General features: G+C 40.5%; 1 protein-coding gene across 4 annotated transcripts in view; it reads left to right on the forward strand.

The window, feature by feature from the left end:
• Positions 1-19,952, forward strand: part of kmt2a (lysine (K)-specific methyltransferase 2A) — a 152,480-nt gene that overhangs the window by 41,102 nt on the left and 91,426 nt on the right. For all 4 annotated transcript variants that reach the window (XM_048562008.2, XM_048562009.2, XM_048562010.2 and 1 more), the window contains exons 3-4: positions 3,505-6,155; positions 16,219-16,396. In XM_048562008.2, coding sequence (XP_048417965.1) covers positions 3,505-6,155; positions 16,219-16,396 — 2,829 coding nt within the window. The remainder of the gene's footprint in view (positions 1-3,504; positions 6,156-16,218; positions 16,397-19,952) is intronic.

Genomic DNA, 19,952 nt, shown 5'->3' on the forward strand with positions numbered 1-19,952 from the left:
GTTGAATTTAGATAAGTGTGAGGTGTTGCATTTTGGTAAGGCAGGTCAGGCTAGGACTGATACACTTAATGGTCAAGAACTGAGGAGTGTTGCCAAATAAGGAGACCTTGAGGTGCAGGTTCATTATTCCCTGAAAGGAGAATCTCCGATAGACAGAGTAGTGAAGAAGATACACCTGTCTTTATTGGTTAGTGCATTGAGTATGGGAGATGCAGTGTCATGTTGTGGCTGTACAGGACATAGGTGAGGCCTCTTTTTGAGTACTGCGTTAAATTCTAGTCTCCCTGCTGGAGGAAAGATGTTGATGGGATTGGAGGGTTTGATCTATAAGGAGAGGCTGGAAAGGCTGAATAGGCTGGGGCTATAATCCCCGGAACCTTGGAGGCTGACGGCTGACATTAATAGAGGTTTATAGAATCATAAAGGGTAAAATCGTGGTAGGGTAAATAGCCAAGGTCTTTTCCCCTGTGTAAGGGAGCCCAAAACTAGAGGGCACAGGTTTAAGGTGAGAGGGGGTAAAAAAGACACCCGATGGGCAACATTTTCATGTAGAGGGTGGTGCGAGTCTGGAATGAGCTGCCAGAGAAGTGGTGGAGGCTGGTACAATTACAACATTTAAAAGGTGTCTGGATGTGTATTTGAATATGGGCAAATGCTGGCAACTGGAATTAAATCAGTTTAGGATATCAGGTCAGTATGGACAAGTCAGACTGAAGGGCCTGTCTCCGTGCTGTGCAACTCTATGACTTAATTCTGCAATTGTAACTCAACTGGTGACTTTCTAATGCCTGCCCATAAGGGACAGATCAGGACTGCTTCACTTGCCTGCAGAAGACTATAAGACATAGGAGCAGAAGTAAGCTATTCAGCCTGACTAGTTTTTACGCAGCTTAAACACCCTCCAAGGAAGAATTCAAGATAACAAAGTGTGGAGCAGGATGAACACAGCAGGCCAAGCAGCATCTCGGGAGCACAAAAGCTGATGTTTCGGGCCTAGACCCTTCATTAGAGATTTTACTGTTGCTATGTAAACAAGTCAGAGGTGGAAAGGGGACTGGATCAAGATGGGCACAATGATGTTCCAGATGGATGCGGGTGGTCAGACATAGGCTCCACAGTTACAATGTAGAATCCACTTCCTGATGCCTGCTCCTTTTAGATTAATACCCAGGTTAACGGGTTTTGAGAAGATTTGTAGCTCAGGTTGAGGTTCTGGATGTGAGTTTGCTCGCTGAGCTGGAAGGTTAGTTTTCAGATGTTTCGTCACCATTCTAGGTAACATCGTCAGTGACCCTCGGACGAAGCGCTGGTGTTATGTCCCGCTTTCTATTTCAGAGATGAAGGATCTAGGCCCGAAACGTCAGCTTTTGTGCTCCTGAGATGCTGCTTGGCCTGCTGTGTTCATCGTGCTCCACACTTTGTTATCTTGGATTCTCCAGCATCTGCAGTTCCCATTATCACTCCAAGGAAGAGTAACCTCTTGTGGTGTCCCATCTGCAACCTTAAATATTTGCTGATTCCACCACTGATGCTCTGCAGCAGCCCAGTACTGCAAGTACATTGCAGTAATTCGCCAAAGCTTCTTTAGCAACACTTTCCAAACTGCAAACTCTACTATCTAGAAAGATGAGTTCAGTGGATGCATGGGAGTATCACCAATTTCACATTTTGCTCCAAGCTGCACACTATCCTAACTTGAAACTTTATCACAGTTTCTTCGCTGTCACTGGGTCAAATTCATGTAATTCCTTCCTAATAACACTGGGTTGTATGTGTAGCCCTATGAGCTAGGACGACAGCTCACCACCGTTTGCAGGAGGGCACTTGGGAATGAGCAATAAGTATTAGCCTAATTCATGATGCCTGGATCCTGTAAAAGAATTAAAACAAAACTACTTCTCCATCACACTTGATCCCATGATAATGTTTGTGCCATTAGGCGACTTTGAAGCATCAAGTAGTGAATTAGCCACAATTCCTTCCAGGCGAACATTAGAAGCACCAGTGCTGTGATATCTGCCTCCTACTCCTACCAGGTAAAACGTTGTCTTCTTACACCACTGCCATCAGCTCCCCATTGCTGTTGAAACACATGCTTACACAGCTCATTTGTGGTTTTGTCACATCAGCTATTGATTTCTCTGCCCTATTGGCCATTCATCCTTCACTCCTGGACAAATTACAACTTGTATAAAATGCAACAATTTACATCTTGCTGTGCTCTAAATCCCATTTATTTTTCTCTTTGATTCATGTTGATCTGTATTGGCCTTCCTGTTATCTGATTCAGTGAATTTAAGATCCTTGCTTGTGTCTTGACATTTCCTATGTGTGACATGTTAGGTTCTTTAGCCAGTTACATTCCTTTTGTATCCTCTGATTACCAGTTACCGTTGGACATAGTTTCTGATTTACTCTGACAACACTGTTCATTATTTTGAATACCCCCATCAACCCTTCTAAGCGCTGGAAAACAAACCCAGATCTTGGCACAATTGAAAATCAAAATATTTGGGCCTGGAAATTTGATTGCACAGCCTCCAAGTCCCTGATACAGGAGGCAGGAAATGCATTGTTAACTGAGGCCTCCTTTGAAGTATCGGGTTGTTCTAAGTGGCCGGCGCTGGCATTGTTCAGGAGAGCGTGGTCCATATACAGCCTAACAGGGTGTTTAAAGGCTACCACCAAGAAAGTAGTTTAAAAGTATACTTTAACCCAGCTCAGCGAGCAATCTCACATCCAGAACCTCAACCTGAGCTACACATCTTCTCAAAACTCGTTAGCCTGGATATTAATCTAAAAGGAGCAGGCATCAGGAAGTGGTTTCTACATTGTAACTGTGGAGCCTATGTCTGACCACCCGCATCCATCTGGAACATCATTGTGCCCATCTTGATCCAGTCCCTTTCCACCTCTGACTTGTTTACATAGCAACAGTAAAATCTTTTATCAGTTGACACTATGATTGTCTTTAATCCTCATTTTCACTAATCGCTGCACTGAGAGTTGCATTTTGATGCCTTAAGTTAAGCTTGATACCTGTTTCTGTTTATCAGAGACTTAAGCATATTTCCAGTCCTTTCAGCACATTATTGAAATTACCTATGTTTAACCACATGTCTGCCTTTTAATGTTTTGTGATGTATATAGCTTTTCCATTAATTAGCTTTAAAGAATGCATTCTTCATCCCTATTTCGTATCCTCTTGTAGTCAGAATGCCCACTCGACCTGAGTTGATTGTATCAGTAAGTATCTAAGGTTTTATGCTACCTGTCTTTCAAAAAAAAGCATGGGTCTCTTTTTTGTGGGCGGGGTGAGGGGGGGGAGCGCAGAGAGAGAAGAGAAAAATAAAATTCGTTGGCATTATATGAAACTGCTATATATTTTGTTTTCATTTGATGCCTCTGTGATTAACATGGATGTAGTAATTTACCTTGAACTTAATATTGTAGTTAAAATTTTTTTCAAGATTTCTAACCTCAGTATTTCTCTTTGTCATTCAGTTGAATCACCTCAAAGGAAGCTTCGAGGAAGACAAAGGACATTTTCTTCTCAAAGCTCGGATGTGTTATCTGATTCATCCTCTGCATTGTCCCCTCCAAACAAGCCTGAATTAAAGCCTGATGAGAAGGAGAAGAAGCAAGAGCTTAGCAGTGGGGACAGGAGGAGAGGCCGGCCTCCAGTGCTGAGCAATCCCAAACTTCATCTTTCGCATGACAAGAAAGTGACAACAAATGGGAAAGCAGAAAAGCAAAAAACTGAAAAAGAAAAGAAAATGAAAAAGAAACCGTCTGTGTTACTGCAGCAGGCTACAAAAATCAAGAAGCTCAGGGCAGTCAAACTGTCCCCTTTGCAGTCTAAATTAAAGAAAGCTAAACTACAGATAAATAGTAATGGGGGGAAGATTGAGCGGAGAAGAGGGAGGCCACCATCCTCTGAGCGATTGAAGACCGTTCCAAAACTACTTGTTCCTCCACAACCCAAGAAACAAAAGAAATTTCGCAAGGAGAAGGATATCACATCAACACCAAAGCAGTCGGTGACTAAGGAGGTAAAAACTGATGTCAAACAGAGGCCCCGCAGAATAACTAAACCAGTCAGAGTTGTACCTGTCACAAAAAGGACAGATGCAGCCATTGCAAAACAGTTACTGCAGAGAGCCAAAAAAGGAGCGCAGAAACGGATGGCTTCACCTCAGCTGAAAAATATTCGTCAGTTTATCATGCCAGTAATCAGTGCCATTTCTTCGAGGATAATTAAGACTCCAAAAAGGTTCATTGAAGATGACAGTTATGTTCCTCCTGTCAAGGTACCACGCCTAGAGTCAACTCCAACTGGCCGGTTCAGCACAATATCTTGTGGGTCCAGTGAGAAGTCTAGTGCTGTTTCACAGCATTCTTCACAAATGTCCTCTGACTCTTCACGGTCAAGCAGCCCCAGTGTCACCTCCACTGATTCACAGGCATCTGATGAATTGCAGGCTCTTCCTGAAGCAAACCAGTCCACAGACTTGCATAGTTGTTTAAATACTACGCAGTCGAGTGAATCGGGTGGTATGGATAAAAAGGGTCATCGATTCTCAATGCCGGAAAGAGGCAATACAGCAAGCAAAAAATTGCCAACTTCATCACCGCAACCAACATCATCATCTCCACCACCACCCTTGCTTTCTCCTCCCCCTCCATTGCAACAATCTTCAAATATGTCTGATCACTCTCCCTGGTTAATGCCTCCAACAATACCATTTATTCCACCAACCACACTGCCAGAGAAGCGGAAATCTATCTTGAGAGAGCCAACGTTTAAATGGACATCGCTAAAAAACCTGAGGCCAGAATCGCATCAGTACTTCTCCTCAGCAAAATATGCCAAAGAGGGACTCATCCGCAAGCCGATATTTGATAACTTCATAACGTCGCCTTTGACTCCTGAAGATGTTGGCTTGCCGTCCAGATTTCATGCGTCCTCCAACACCCCACCACCACGCTTTTTCTCACAGCTTCACCCTGCCTCTCGGTTTGATACACATAAGAGAAGCCCTCTACTTCGTGCCCCACGATTCACTCCGAGTGAAGCTCACTCCAGGATATTTGAGTCTGTTACTGTGTCATCACATGCTGTGGGTCGATCTTCTGTTTCTGCTTCAGCAAAAGGACATTCTTCCAGAAGGAAGAAGAAAGAGATGCATATCCCAAGTCGCACTGATCCAAAATCTCCCTCGCACTCCATGAGAACCAGAAGTGGGCGATTAATTTCCACAGATTTGTCGCCAGTCACTCCGCAGGCATCTGTAGCCTCTTCATCTCCTGTAAGCTCCATCCTAACTGGTGCCTTAACTCCCCCTCTTGGTAGTTTGGTGCACACTGAGGGAACAGTAAAGGATAAAGATGGTAGATCAAAGTTGGGAGCGAGACAGACCAGCACTCCAGGGGACAGCTTCTCTGTGGACTCTGCCAGTCCAACACCTCCGCTGTTTCCATCACTAGCACCGAGCGTCCAAAAGGACAAAGGGAAAAACAAAGACAAACTAAGTGAAGATTTATCCAAAGAGAAAGACAGTGAGAGAGGGTCTGAGAAAGACAGAGATCGAGACAAAGAAAAGGAAAATAAACGTGAAACAAGGAAAGACAAAGAAAAAAAGTCTCAGAGTAAGGGAACAGAGGTTCAGAGTGCTGCACCTTTGTTTCTTTTTCCCAGGGCGGTGGATGAAGACAGAGCTACAGAGGATGCAGCTGCTTCATCTTCCATGAAGAAAGTTTCAGGGAGAACCAAAAAGTTGATATCAAATGATAAAAATGTAGCAGCAATGGGTGATAGCCCAGCCGCAAACCTGTCAGATGTGAGGAGTAAGAATTCGAAGAAAGGCAGGCTTGGATCTGAAGAGGTAGGCCCTGTGATAGGTGATACTGAAAACACTGCAGCTGCTTCCGTAGGCAATAAAGACAAGCCTCCTCAACATTCCTCCATTACTGCGATGCTGTCGTCTGGTACTCTAAAACATTCTGCACCTGCTATTAGTAGCATGCTTGCACAAGCAGACAAAATGCCAACAACTGATAAGCGCGTTGCAAACCTGCTGAGAAGGGCCAAAGCACAGCTCTGCAAAATAGAGAAGAGCAAGTCATTAAAAATAACTGATCCAACAAGATCACAGGTAATTTTTTGATTTAGTTTTGTTTAAGATGTTTTTGAAGTTGAAGTGCTCGCACACCTAAAGGGCACTACGTAAATGCATTGTTCAAATTATTCATTTCAGTCTTTTCTGTCGATTACATGCTTATAAACTTCAGAAGTAAAAATATTACTTTTTGAAGATACTTTGTAGGGAATTTAAGGGACGTGTCGAGGTCAGTAGCTCCCCATTTCTTCATTATCAGATGAATCCAATGTGACTGTGCTCTAGCCATCTTCGTTGACCTGTTCTTTGAAAATGTACCTTGATGTAGTTTACACTGGTTTACGGGTTCCTCCCCAGTGGCTGATGCTGCAGTATTTTTTAATTCATTCTCGGGACATGGGTGTTGCTGGCTAGGCCAGCACTTATTGCCTGTAGGGTTAACCACATTGTGGGCTTGCAATCACATGTCGGCCAGACCAGGTAGGGATGGTAGATTTTCTTCCTTGAAGGACGTTAGTGAACGAAATGGGTTTTTATGACAATTGTCAGTGGTTACGTGGTCACCATTAGATGAGACTTCCAGATTTTTGATGAATTCAACTTTTATCTGATTTGGTGTGATTTGAAACCATGTCCACAGAGCTGGGGTTCGACAAATGCGGTGACTTTACCACTATGCCAGTGTGACCCTTGAATTCAGCTATCCTTCAAGCCAAAAGTATTTTACTTGGTCTTACTTATCAAGTTCAGGTTTTTACTTCGTAGCTGGTAGTGTTTGATTCTTTACATTGAGCAGTAAATTTCTCTTAAGATTTAATTTCTTTCATAATTCCAAAACCATCATGCCTACATTCTTTTAAGGAAGCCAGTAAATTTCCTCATTTGATAATCTGAAATAATTTGGAATTTTTCTTTCTCCTTTTCTCTGAACTGCAGGATTAGCAGTAATATTGTTGTTGGGTTAGTAAATTTTCAGATGACGCTAAAGGTCGGTGGAGTTGTGGATAGTGACGAAGGATGCTGTAGGTTGCAGAGAGACATAGATAAGCTGCAGAGCTGGGCTGAGAGGTGGCAAATGGAGTTTAATGCAGACAAGTGTGAGGTGATGCACTTTGGTAGGAGTAACTGGAAGGCAAAGTACTGGGCTAATGGTAAGATTCTTAGTAGTGTAGATGAGCAGAGAGATCTCGGTGTCCATGTACACAGATCCTTGAAAGTTGCCACCCAGGTTGACAGGGCTGTTAAGAAGGCATACAGTGTTTTAGCTTTTATTAATAGATGGATCGAGTTCCGGAACCAAGAGTTTATGGTGAAGCTGTACAAAACTCTGGTGCGGCCGCACTTGGAGTATTGTGCGCAGTTCTGGTCACCGCATTATAAGGAGGATGTGGAAGCTTTGGAAAGGGTGCAGAGGAGATTTACTAGGATGTTGCGTGGTATGGAGGGAAGGTCTTACGAAGAAAGGCTGAGGGACTTGAGGCTGTTTTCATTAGAGAGAAGGAGGTTAAGAGGTGACTTAATTGAAACATGTAAAATAATCAGAGGGTTAGATAGGGTGGATAGGGAGAGCCTTTTTCCTAGGATGGTGACTGCGAGCACGAGGGGGCATAGCTTTAAATTGAGGAGTGAAAGATATAGGACAGATGTCAGAGGTAGTTTCTTTACTCAGAGTAGTAAGGGAATGGAACGCTTTGCCTGCAACGGTAGTAGATTCACTAACTTTAGGTACATTTAAGTCGTCATTGGATCAGCATATGGACGACATGGAATAGTGTAGGTTAGATGGGCTTGAGATCGGTGTGACAGGTCGGCACAACATCGAGGGCCGAAGGGCCTGTACTGTACTGTTATGTTCTATGTTAGGTAGCCATGACTATTTCATATTAGGTTCAAGCAAGACCCTATACATCAATTATCAGCATTAAAAACTCTGAAAAATTGCCGATGCACAAATTACATGTAGTCCATGACATTCTCTTCAATGCCTGCAGACTCTGAAGTCTTCCCCTGTCCAGACTTGGAAGCTTAACTTTCTGCTGCAAATTGAGAGTTTAATGCTCAGTATGCAGTTTTGAGTTTCCTATAATCAGAAGAACCATAAAAGCAATAGAGAACAGACAGGTTTGATCCATCAGATTGGGGTATTGTTTATGAGGAGAGACTTGATAGGTTTGAATTATATTGGAACAGAGGAGGAGTTAATGAGGGGAGTTATTGGAAAATGTTTATGAAGTTAGGAAGAGTTTCAATAAGATGACAATGTACAGACCAATTCTGGTTGAAGAGTCTGTGGCAAATGTCCTTCATATAAAATTGTCACTAAAAGGAAAAGAGATTTTGAGCAATTGATTTAGGTAGAATGCTGGGAAAGCTTTGTCACACTGAGACACCAATGTGATTTTTTTTGGGAAAAGTTACATTGGGATAATGCTGAACAAGGAATTGGTTTTGGATTTTTCTCACATTTACAGAACAACTAATCAGATTGCTGCCTCCTCTGTTGTAAACTACAGCGCTTTGGCACAGACTGCTTTGGTCAAACTCATCTGCTTGGTAGTGATTACATTAGCAATGGAAAAGTTAATAAAATGTGTTTGAACTAAGTGATGAACTAAATTGGGGCCCAAACATGCTGTCATGGAGAGTTTAACTTTATTCTGCCCAAAGGCAAGTTCTTACATTCCGTTGTGGAGGTGCAAAACATTGTTGAGGTAGGTGCACTCAGCCAAAGTACATGAGGAAAATGAGAAGGATAGCATCCATGCCACGTGCCCTCATTCCTTGCAGTGTGATAGCTGCACTTGAAGCAGAGGGCACTGAAAATACTCAGGTTAGGCAGCATTTGAGGAGAAAAAAATTTAACATTTCAGACCTGTGATCTTTTATCATTGGTATAAAGATGCTTTATATTTAATATTGCTTGTGCTATGCACCAGACCACACCCCTTCAAAATATGTTGAGAAGGTAGCCTCGACCTGAACATTTTCTTATTTTAGAGGTAAATGTCAGATGCTGTGTCCCAGATGCAATTTGATTAGTTAGACTACTCAATATTAAACAAAACAGTTTATTCAAACGCCATAGTTCAAATACTGCAAAAGAAGGAAGAACTTGGAAAACTTAACAGAATGATAGATACATTAACTTGATAGTATCAGGCAAGAACTTTCAAATGTTGATTGTGGGTGCATGTTCACAGGTAAAGGTACTGCTGAGAAATGGGAAGCCTTCAAAAATGAGTAGAGTCCAGAGATAGTATGTTCCTGGTAAGTGTAGGGAAGGCTGGATGACCAGTGAAATTGACACTTTGATCAAGAACGAAGCACATGTCAGGTATAGGCAGCAGATATCAAGTTATTGCCTAGAAGAGTATACAAGTAGTAGGAGTATATTAAGAGGGAAGTCGGGAGGGCAAAAGGGGACATGATATGGCTCTGGTAAATATGGTTTAGGAGAATCCAAAGGGATTCATTAACGACAAGGGTGGCAACTAGGGAGAGAAGAGGGCCCCTTAAAGATTAGCTGGGCCAGCCATGTGTGGAACTGCAGGAGATGGTGAGATACTAAATGAGTGTTTTGCGTCAGTTTTTACTGTGGAAAAGGATGTAGAAGTTACGGAACATGAGGAAATAAGTAGCGGCATCTTGAAAAATGTCTGTATTACATGATGCTGGATGTCTTAAAATGCATAAAGGTGTATAAATCCCCAGAACCTGTTCAGGTGTACGCTAGAATTCTGTGGGAAGCTAGGGAAGTGATTGCTGGGCCCCTTGCTGAGATATTTGTATCGTTGATAGCCACAGGTGAGGTTCAGGAAGACTGGAGGTTGGCTAACGTGGTCCGACCAACTTAAGAAAAGTGGTCAGGAAAAGCCAGGGACCTGTAGACCAGTGAGCCTGACATCAGTGGTGGACACATTGTTGGAGGGAATTGTGATAGATAAGATTTACATGTATTTGGAAAGGCAAGGACTGATTAGTGTTAGTCACCATGTCATTGTGAAGTCATGTCCCACAAACTCGACTGAGTTTTGTTTTTAAGAAGTAACGAGAGGATTAGAGGGCATAGTGGTGGACGTGACCTACACGGACTTCAGTAAGGCGATCGACAAGGTTCTTGGTAGAGTGGTTAGCAGAGTTAGATCTCAAGGATGCAGCGAGAACTACCTAGTTGGGAACAGAAGTGACTCAAAGATAGAAGACAGAGGGTGGTGTTGGAGTGTTGTCCTACAGACTGGAGGCCTGTCATCAGTGGTGTGCCACAAGGACCCTGTGATGCTGCTTCGCCCGCTGTGTTCATCCAGCTTCGCACTGTGTTATCTCAGTATTGAGCCCATTGCTTTTTGTTGTTTTATATAAACGATTTGAATGTGAACATCAGCAGTATGGTTAGTAATTTTGCAGATGACACCAAGATTGGAGGTGTAGTGGACAGCAGAGGAGGGTACCTCAGAATACAACAGGATCATGATCAGATGGGCCAAAGGGCTGAGGCGTGGCAGTTGGAGTTTAAGTTTGATAAATGCGAGATGCTGCATTTTGGAAAGGCAGATCGGGGCAGGACTTGTACAGTTAATGGTGAGATCCGGGGCAGTGTTGCTGAGTAAAGATCTTGGAGTGTGGGTTCGTGGTTCATTGAAAGTGGAGTCACATGTAGACAGGATAGTGAAGAAAGAACAAAAACCAAGTTAAGGTGAGTGGGGAAAGATAATTTAAAAAGGACACAAGGGGCAACATTTTCACAGTGTGGTGCGTGTATGGAATGAGCTGCCAGAGGAAGTGACGGAGGCTGGTACAATTACAACATTTAAAAATGCATCTGGATAGGTATATGAATCGGAAGGGTTTCGAAGGATATGGGCCACATGCTGGCAAATGGGACTAGGTTTTATTCAGGTTATCTGGTCACCAAGGGCGAGCTGGACTGAAGGGTGTTGTGCGTGCTGTATATCTCTGACTCTATAACTGTTTCAATACAGTAACATTCCCTAAACATACCTTTGGCAAAAGGCAAATTCAGAAAACAGATTTTGTCTCACATGCAATCCAGCAGCCCCCAACTGTCATCGAGGGAAAAGTAGCTTCTACTTTCTTAACTCCCAAACAGCAGCTGCTGCTGAAAACTAAAAACCCTTGGTTCTGTGGGTGGGAGCTTGACCATACCCATTAATGCTGCTTTTATCGTTCCAGCTTTAAAAGAAAACCCAAGGCTTCACAAGTTGTTTATTTTCTCATAGACTGCCCGGCACCTGTCCTCCAATATCTCTCTTTTTTAAAAAAGGCATGACAAAATAACCACCTTAAAGTCACAGCATCATCAACTTGGAGAACTTACATTTTAGAGCATTGCAGAAAATGAATTTATTACAAGTTTTGTGAAAATATCTAGGGTGGTTTCTTGAAAAAAGTTGTTTCGAAGGTCAGTATGGGCGTTGGAGTATTTTTAAACAAGGCTTCCTTTAAGTCACATGACTAGGATAACTGCTTGCTGTGCAGTATACCAAAGCTACTTTATGTAGTGACAGTTTGGAGAGCTGGTTCATTTGGGAGGATGCCGAAAAGCAAACTGAATTGGAGAGAGGCTAACTGAGAACAAGCTGAATTGGAGAAAAGTTCACTTTTATTAAGATGCCCAACTGTTTATACCCATTTGTGAAAGGAAAAACCCTGTTGTTGAGTTCAGGTTGAGACCTTTTTTGTTCATTGGAAGGAGTTTTGGAAGAACATCTCAAGATTGTGTTTCCTGAAGTTGCAAGTAGAAAATGGTGAGTGCCTAGTATCTTAATCACCCACACCAAAATTTACGATTAATAGATTCCAAAATGTCCTGCACTTCTCCATTTACCTTCTAGAATAACTTATTGGCCAAACTGTTCTCGGCAACTCCGTCTGAGCCGAGAAATTTTCTTTCTCCCTGAAAAGAGTGTTTTTTTGTGTAGTTTGGGGATACTGCGAAGAATAAACATTCATGCTTCTATATTACGGATTCTATATTAAATATTTCCTGTGTCTTTTTCAGAATAAAACCTTCTCAATAATAACACTTAATTGTGTTTATTAAGAATCCTGGTTGATATACCTTTTTGTTTTAAACCCTAATGTAGATGAAGGATTTCATTAGGCATCTTCGTGACTGGCAAAAGTAATTTTCTTTCATTTTATATGTTGTGACTAGTTGTTCCCTAGGACTCTTGAGAATGCACTTCTTTCGCCTTGGTCGTAGTGTCATGTTTGCTGTCCTCAGAAATCTGTTAACTCACATTATCTGCCTTTAGTTTAGATTTCCAAAATCTGAGTGCTTTGCTGTGGTGGCATACTTGGACAGTTACCTCCCTCTGGCCTTCATTCATTTTTAGTGAAAGTTCTTAGGCGCCTCAGCTCTGGAACTTCTTACTTGAGGCTTACGATCTATTCACTTCAGTCTCCACCTTTTTGAACCCTCCTTAGCGCACACTGATCAAATTTTCAGTTATTTCCCCTGATTATTCTTAACCCGGCTTGGTGTGTGTTCCTCCCTTTGGTTGTAAGTTTTCTCCCATTGAAATGTACCTTGGGATGCTTCCTCTGCTATGCTTAAGTGTTTAAAGACACACTCTGCAGGTGGATATTGTCACAACCCATTTGGCTGTGCCTAACCAAAATGTAGGAGAATAAATATGTGGTTAAAAGTGCAGATGCACATGTCAGCAAAGCATACACGTTTCACGCTGCCAAAAATATATATTTTGGTGGATGCATCGTGGGTTAGGCCCCTTCTAGTCGACCCTACTCGTTACAGTTGAGGTAAATGCAAAATATTATAGGTTGTTAACAAAAAAAATCAGTCTGCTGATGAACGTTGTGCTTCTAGCATCATCAGAATAAACGCTCAATTCAAGCTTGGGTGTTAAATGTACTTACACATACTCAGGTAATGTCTGATTTCCTGTAAAAGCCAAACACTGGATTTTTACCAAATACAATACAATTTTCACATGATTGTGTGTAGATCAATGCCTGACTTTTAGCCCAAAAACCCAAACTCTTTGTACTTGCCACCTGTTTCTGCTGAAGTTAATCTCCCTCCGTGGCATCTTGTTTGATTAAAAACTGTAGGAAGTTATATTTTTAAGGCAGTGGTAGATTGTTTCCCTTGCCCAGCTGTTTCCAGGTAGATGGAAATGTGGAATTTAAAACATGAACAAATTGCATGACCTTATTGAGTGCAGAACAGGGTTCAGGAGCTAAATGTGCTCCTATTTTACATGTTTGTAATAGCACACTATTTAAGAAATAGTCCTGTGTCTGTGCATGCCAACATATGTAATGGCTATTACTTCAGAGTTGCATGCTGCATTCCTGCCATTCCTGCTGTCTAATGTGACAACATGATATTTAGAAAAAATGGAGGGTACATAGCCCAGTTCAAACTTGAGGCCTTGACATTTATAGCACAGGCAAATAATTTTGCAGAAGCTAGAGAATTCAAGATATTGGAGAAGAACATTAGAGGTAAGAACAAGCTTTCTTTATAGCTTAGGCAGATGCCTAAGAATAAATGCCCTGAGGAGGTCCTAGCATGTTGCTGTAGTTGAAAGACAAAATGTCAATGAAAATTGCCAGAACAGATTCAGTTTATGGATTTGTCTGAATATTCACTTGGAAACAAGCAATAAAATTTGGCTTTGCAAATTTCAAAGCCAACTTTGGAAGTGTACCAGGTTTATGAAATGAATAAACTTTGTACTGAGATAGAGAGTCCAAGATTTCACAGCATCTCCCAATAGAACTCAGTGACAAGCTTATCTCTCATTTCAGCAGTTTATAAACAGACTTTGACAGAAAGAATTGATACAGATAGACATGTGTCAGGAATTTGGATGGGACTGCCAAGAATTTTGACATGCCAGACTGTTAAAAGGTGAGCACGGTTGTGGAGAAAACTGTTAGTGAAGATAACTGAACATGAAAGGAACAGATTCACTGTTGTCTTGAATGGCTAAAGGGCTAGAGCTGAACTAATGATTCTATTCAAAAGAGAATCCTTCCTCAAAAGAGTATCACTTGTTTTTTGGAAACTGTATTTTGGCAATAAAGAATGGATGGATGAAGATAATTCAAAAATATAGTTGTGAATAGTTGGTTCAGAACTCCAAATAGGATTGTGTAAAGTATAAAGTGGCATCTGGTACATGTTCAGATCACTCCTTATTGATGTGGAATTCATTTGCAAAGTAGTCATATTTTTGATGCCTGGTTGTGTAACCACCCTTGGATGCCCGTAAGCAAACCTTCAAGGATAACGTGAGAAGAATGTGAAACTACTGGATGACTGGTGGAGAAATGACTTTTATTGAGGGAAGCAGCACACTGGCTTCAATGTTACCAATCCTGTGAATGCGGCCTGTAGAAGCCAGGGATTAAATCAGGAAGGAGATGGAAAAAAATTTTTTCCGAGGAGTGGAATATCAAATAAAATTGGTTGCACAAAAGGTTGTCACAGCCATATCATTTTGCAAATAATAATGTGCATCCGTATGATGGTTCCATTTTGGAAACCGATTTGGGCGAAAATTTATTTCTGTTCTGAAGATGAATGGGATGATTTGAATGGATTTTAATATTTATTCAATACATACTCTACAGCAGGATTCTTCCCTGCACTGTGGAGGGGGAGAAAGGTGAAATTGTATAAGTCTGTATAAATGGTATTTAATTTTGAATCTGATAAATTCGTGTGCAGAAGTTAATATTTCCCTTCATGAAGGTTGCAACTTAATTTATTAATTTTGAGAAAAGGTTTGGTTTTGGTTTTGTGCACCTTTTGAAGGACCATGCCAGTTCCTACAAAACTCCTGTGATAGCACGTATTTGAAAAGAGTTTCAGCTTGTCCAAAAATGTTACTCATGAAAGTTGTCATTCTCCACTTTTCTGACTATTTTATCTTTGCAGCTTTGCATTTGTGTGTGTGTGTGTGTGTGTGTGTGTGTGTGTGTGTGTGTGTGTGTGTGTGTGGGGTATTCATACAATATAAATGCAGTAGTTACCTTATTCCTGAGAATCAAATATTGTTCATATAATGTTCTTTGAACAGTATTTAATTAGACAGTAATGTATCAGAATAACAAGAGAATATTCACCTAGGTCTTGAGCCTTAGAGCTTAAAGGACAGACAAATGCACAATAGCTAGGTTTATATGTCTACGGCACAATTATGATTCATATTTATTCCAGTTTTATTCTATTAAAATGAGATGGGATGCTGCAGTATTTTGCTAAAAGTTGATCTTTTTAAACTAAATCCTTGTACTTTTGCCCATGTTTCCGTACAGCTGCAGAGGATTTTTTTGGAGATTTGGATGAGTAGCTAATTTATTGACTGATTTGATCAAGATTTAGTCAGTATGTTCTTTAAGAACTGTCTTAAAATGTTGGCAAGTTTCCAATTTAACTGCTTTGCGTTTGTGAAATTCTGCTTTCTCCTTCCTGTTTTCACCTAGGTTATTGTCCATTGGCAGATGATCTCATCCAGTTCCGCCACTGTCATTCCTCCGTCAGTTTCTAGGAAATGTTTAGTAACAGAACTATCATCCAATTTTAAGTACTAGTCTTTATCTGATGAGGAAAAATGTCTCTCTGCTTGGGCACCTTGCTGACTTATTGATCCTCACTTATTTTTATTCAATAATTATTTGAATATAATCTTGAAGAGTTTAATGACACTTCATTAATTTCTTTCTCATAAATGTGTTTAATTCAGCTGGAATATGCTGTTGGGTTTGGTCTCTAGTATCAATTCTATAAAGCTTGTTGTTTCAGTAATTGAGCTACTGTGCATGTGAACCTAGTTGATGCGAGTTATTGTATTCTTCATTGCTCCAGAGATTAAGAATAGTTGATTACCTTGGTATTTTGGTATGTCTTTAATGTCTACTTAAAACTGTTAATGAACATTGTCAACAGTGTTTGACTTCCAACAATAAGATAGTTTTTGCATATATTTATTTTAGGTAATTACTCTCGCTAAGTCTTACAAATGCAATGGATGGGAAACTTGGGCCTTTTTTAACTTCTCTATCTGAAAATTGATGTGTCCCAATTTGTTTATAATTGTGTCAGGGTCAAGAAAGTGACTCTTCAGAAGCATCAATACGAGGGCCTCGTATAAAACATGTTTGCAGACGGGCTGCTGTTGCCCTAGGTCGGAAGAGGGCTGTGTTCCCTGATGACATGCCTACCCTGAGTGCCTTGCCATGGGAAGAGCGTGAGAAGATACTGTCTTCAATGGGAAATGATGGTAGGCAAACTTAAACTCTTGCTTGTTGAAATTGAGGTGGGATTTTAACATCCTGGGGTGAAATCATTTTATCTTATTTGAGAGCAAAAAGGCTGCTTTTCTTGAATGAAAACACTCTGGTTCAACTACTCCAGGTTTTAAAGTTGAAGTCTGTATAAACTTCCAAAAATATGATCTGAAAATTCATGAAGTTGTCTTAATTTGGAACTTCGGTCCAGGATGCATATGAGGTAAATTATGAACCATTGATTTTGTATCTTTGATGCATTGAATTAATAATATTCTGTTTTGGTTGTATTTGGCTAACCAGAACAAGTGAATAAAGTTAACAAACCCAATTGTCTAGGAAACCTCAATAAGTGAAACATTGTTACTCGTGTCCGCATTTGAACTTGTGTATGAATTTAGTGACTGAAATATGGCCTACAGACTGCTCATCTCAACTTCCTGGGCAAAGTTTTAAATTGAACCTGTGAAAATGTTCATCTATAAAACACTCAACTGTTTAAGTGTTGCTCATACTAATTGGATAGAAACCACATTGTTACACTTTGTTTTCAGAAAGTCTCTCATTTGTTTGTTTTAGTGCATTATGAGCAATATTAGAAGAGGCATTAACATTATAGTTTTACTTTTAGTAATAAAAAAGCCCTGGTTATTCCCTCTTGGGAAAATGTTGCACGTTCTTGTGGGAGCGACCTTGCTTGATCAGTACAGAGTCTATGATAATGACAGCCAGTACATGATTTGCTGATTGATTGATTGTTACATTAAGTTTAATTTTTTTATCTGATAAGTGCCCAAGTATTAAAGTGAGATAATGGTGAATCACCATGTACCAGTTACATAATGACCAGTATCAACAGTTTTGCCTACAGCTTGTATTGACTTAAATCTGTTTTGCAGTTGTGGCGTCATTTAGGGAGGAAAAAGAAAATTTTTACATTGCCTGGTTGGAACTGGAATGGCCTTACCAGGAAGTGTGAGCTGTTGCGTATTTGTTTCAACAATTAAATATTTCAAAATAAAGAAAAGAGAGAATTCCTGCTCTTTTTTTTATAAAAGAAATTGAAGTTTATTGGGTTTAGAAAGTGCCCAAAACTTTTGGTAAACCAGGTTCCGTACTGCACTGACGCTTCAAACCATGTTCAGGAAAAGGAACGAGCTTTCTGGTTCATTCGGGAATTAGGTCAGGCCTTGAATCTTAATCCATAATCCTAACCTGGTGTTGCCTGAATCTCAGATTGCTTCACAATGGCACTAAATTGAGAGTACAAAAGTATCCTAGTCTATAATATAATCTTTGGAACGTGCCCCAAAAAAACCTTGATTTATGCCAGTAACATTTGATTAAATCATGGTATTGTTTGTAAAGCTAATACTGTCTCATTGGTAGAGGAAGGGTCCAGACCTGAAATGTCAGCTTTCCTGCTCCACGAATGCTGCTTGGCCTGCTGTGTTCATCCAGCTCTACATCTTGTTATTACAGCATCCGCAGTTCTTTTGGCTTTTATTTAGTAAGAAACAAACTATTGAAAGAACAGTGCTATAATCAGGAGTTGTCTTCAGGAGTTGTCAAAGCCACAATTAAACAAAAAACTATCATTAAAAAAATGCTATCACTGCATCCATTTGCTTGTTTTCTGAACAATTTCACCACTATTGTCAATTTTATTGTTCTTTATTCATATGTTTGAGTTGCCAAACCAAGCACTCTGAAACAAAGAGCTAAGTAGAAATGCAATCACTGATTTAGAAACACGAACTTTAACTGTACAATAATGCAGTTGAATTGCATTCTCACTCAAGAAATACATTTTTTTGTAGATGTTAATCTCATATAATGACTTTTTCATTTCTGAAGAAGGGTCTAGGGCCGAAACGTCAGCTTTCCTGCTCCTCTGATGCTGCTTGGCCTGCTGTGTTCATTCAGTTCTACACCTTGTTATCTCTGAATCTCCAGCATCTGCAGTTCCTACTACCTCTGCAGACGCTGTTAATTGGGAACAAAAACAGAAATTGCTAAAATTGCTCAGCAGGTCTGGCAGCATCCAAGAAGGAAAAAAAATCAGTTAATGTTTCAGACCCGGTGATCCTTCCTCAGAATGGTTCAGAATCCCAAGGAACGGTCACTGGATCCGAGATGTTAACTGATTTTTCTTCATGGATGCTGCCAGACCTGCTGAGCTTTTCCAGCAACTTCTGTTTTTGTTTTTTTACCTGCCTTGTCTTTTCTTTCAGAACTGGCTCTGTTATGTCATTTGTATCCTTTTAGCAAATAGGAAGGAGCAGGACATATCCACCCGTGCTAGTCATCCCTATAGCCTGGACCTACTGTGACTGATCCCCACCCTTGTCACAGTACCCAACTGTACCCAAATATAATCCGTGGTCCTTTGGTCAAAACAAGTCTAGGTGGACAGTTTGCTCAAAAAGTTGTACCATTTTAGCATGTTCCATTTCAATGTTGAAACCCAGTATTTGAGTGTATTTTGTTTGTGGCTATTTAGGTTAAACCACAGCTCCCGTTTGCTTGTTCTGGCCCTCTGTCCCTGGATAAGCTTAGCTAGCAAAGCATGTCAAGCTCAGCCTTGAAGTTTCAAATGATTCATAATGTCCACAACCTTGTAGGACACAGCTCTATATTTTCACTGGTGAAAAAGTATTGTCTAATTTCACTCCCAAATGGCCTGCAATTCTCTCTCCCATCCCCATAAAAGAAAAAGTGACAATTATTGGACATCAAAGATCTGGCATATGTTTTTAAAGTCGAGCTAGTGTCCTTTGTATTGATTTAAAATATAACAAAGAACTGCAGATGATGGAGATCTGAAACAAAACAGAGATTACTGGTGAAACATAGTAGGAAGAAAGCAGAGTTAATGTTTTGAGTCCAGAGGTACACTCGTATTGATTCCTGGAAGACTGAGGATAAATCAGCCTGAGGACAGCACTGAGTGTGACTTATGTTTACAGTCAGTCACAGTGTTTTCCTGGCAAGTGACCAAGTGTAGCCCTGTTGTGCCAAATTGGATGCTGTAACTGTCACTTCGTAATGACTGTTACAGAGCTTTGTTAGTACTGGGCTCTCTAGCCTGTCAAATAATTTCTGCGTGCAAAACCACTACTTCCAAACTTAGCCAGTTTGCATTCCTTGCAACGGAAAATTATAAAGTGAGCAAGCTTAGGCTTGCCAAGTGTGTTTCAAAATCTGAAAGACTGAATGTTGTCACCAGAAAGTGTACTCAACTTTTATAATGAGTAAAACTGTATAGAAGGCTTGGGCCATTTCAGGAACTGAAATGATCTTTGTGGTAGTAAAGATAATAGGTTGTTGAAACCCAACTTCAGTTCTGACCATGCAAGTTACGTATCTAATCTATGTTTTGTTATACACTCTTCACTATAGTGTTTTTTTGTGTGCTTGTATTTGTCAGTTGACTAATACTGAAGGTGGGAAATTCCAAATTAAGTTTTCAAACCCATGCTGATATATTACAATAGAAGATTTTTTCTAAAGCCTTGACAATGTAGAGTTTGGAGTTTTAAGTGCCTG

This window comes from Stegostoma tigrinum, chromosome 32 (assembly GCF_030684315.1).
Source record: "Stegostoma tigrinum isolate sSteTig4 chromosome 32, sSteTig4.hap1, whole genome shotgun sequence".
NCBI lineage: Eukaryota > Metazoa > Chordata > Chondrichthyes > Orectolobiformes > Stegostomatidae > Stegostoma > Stegostoma tigrinum.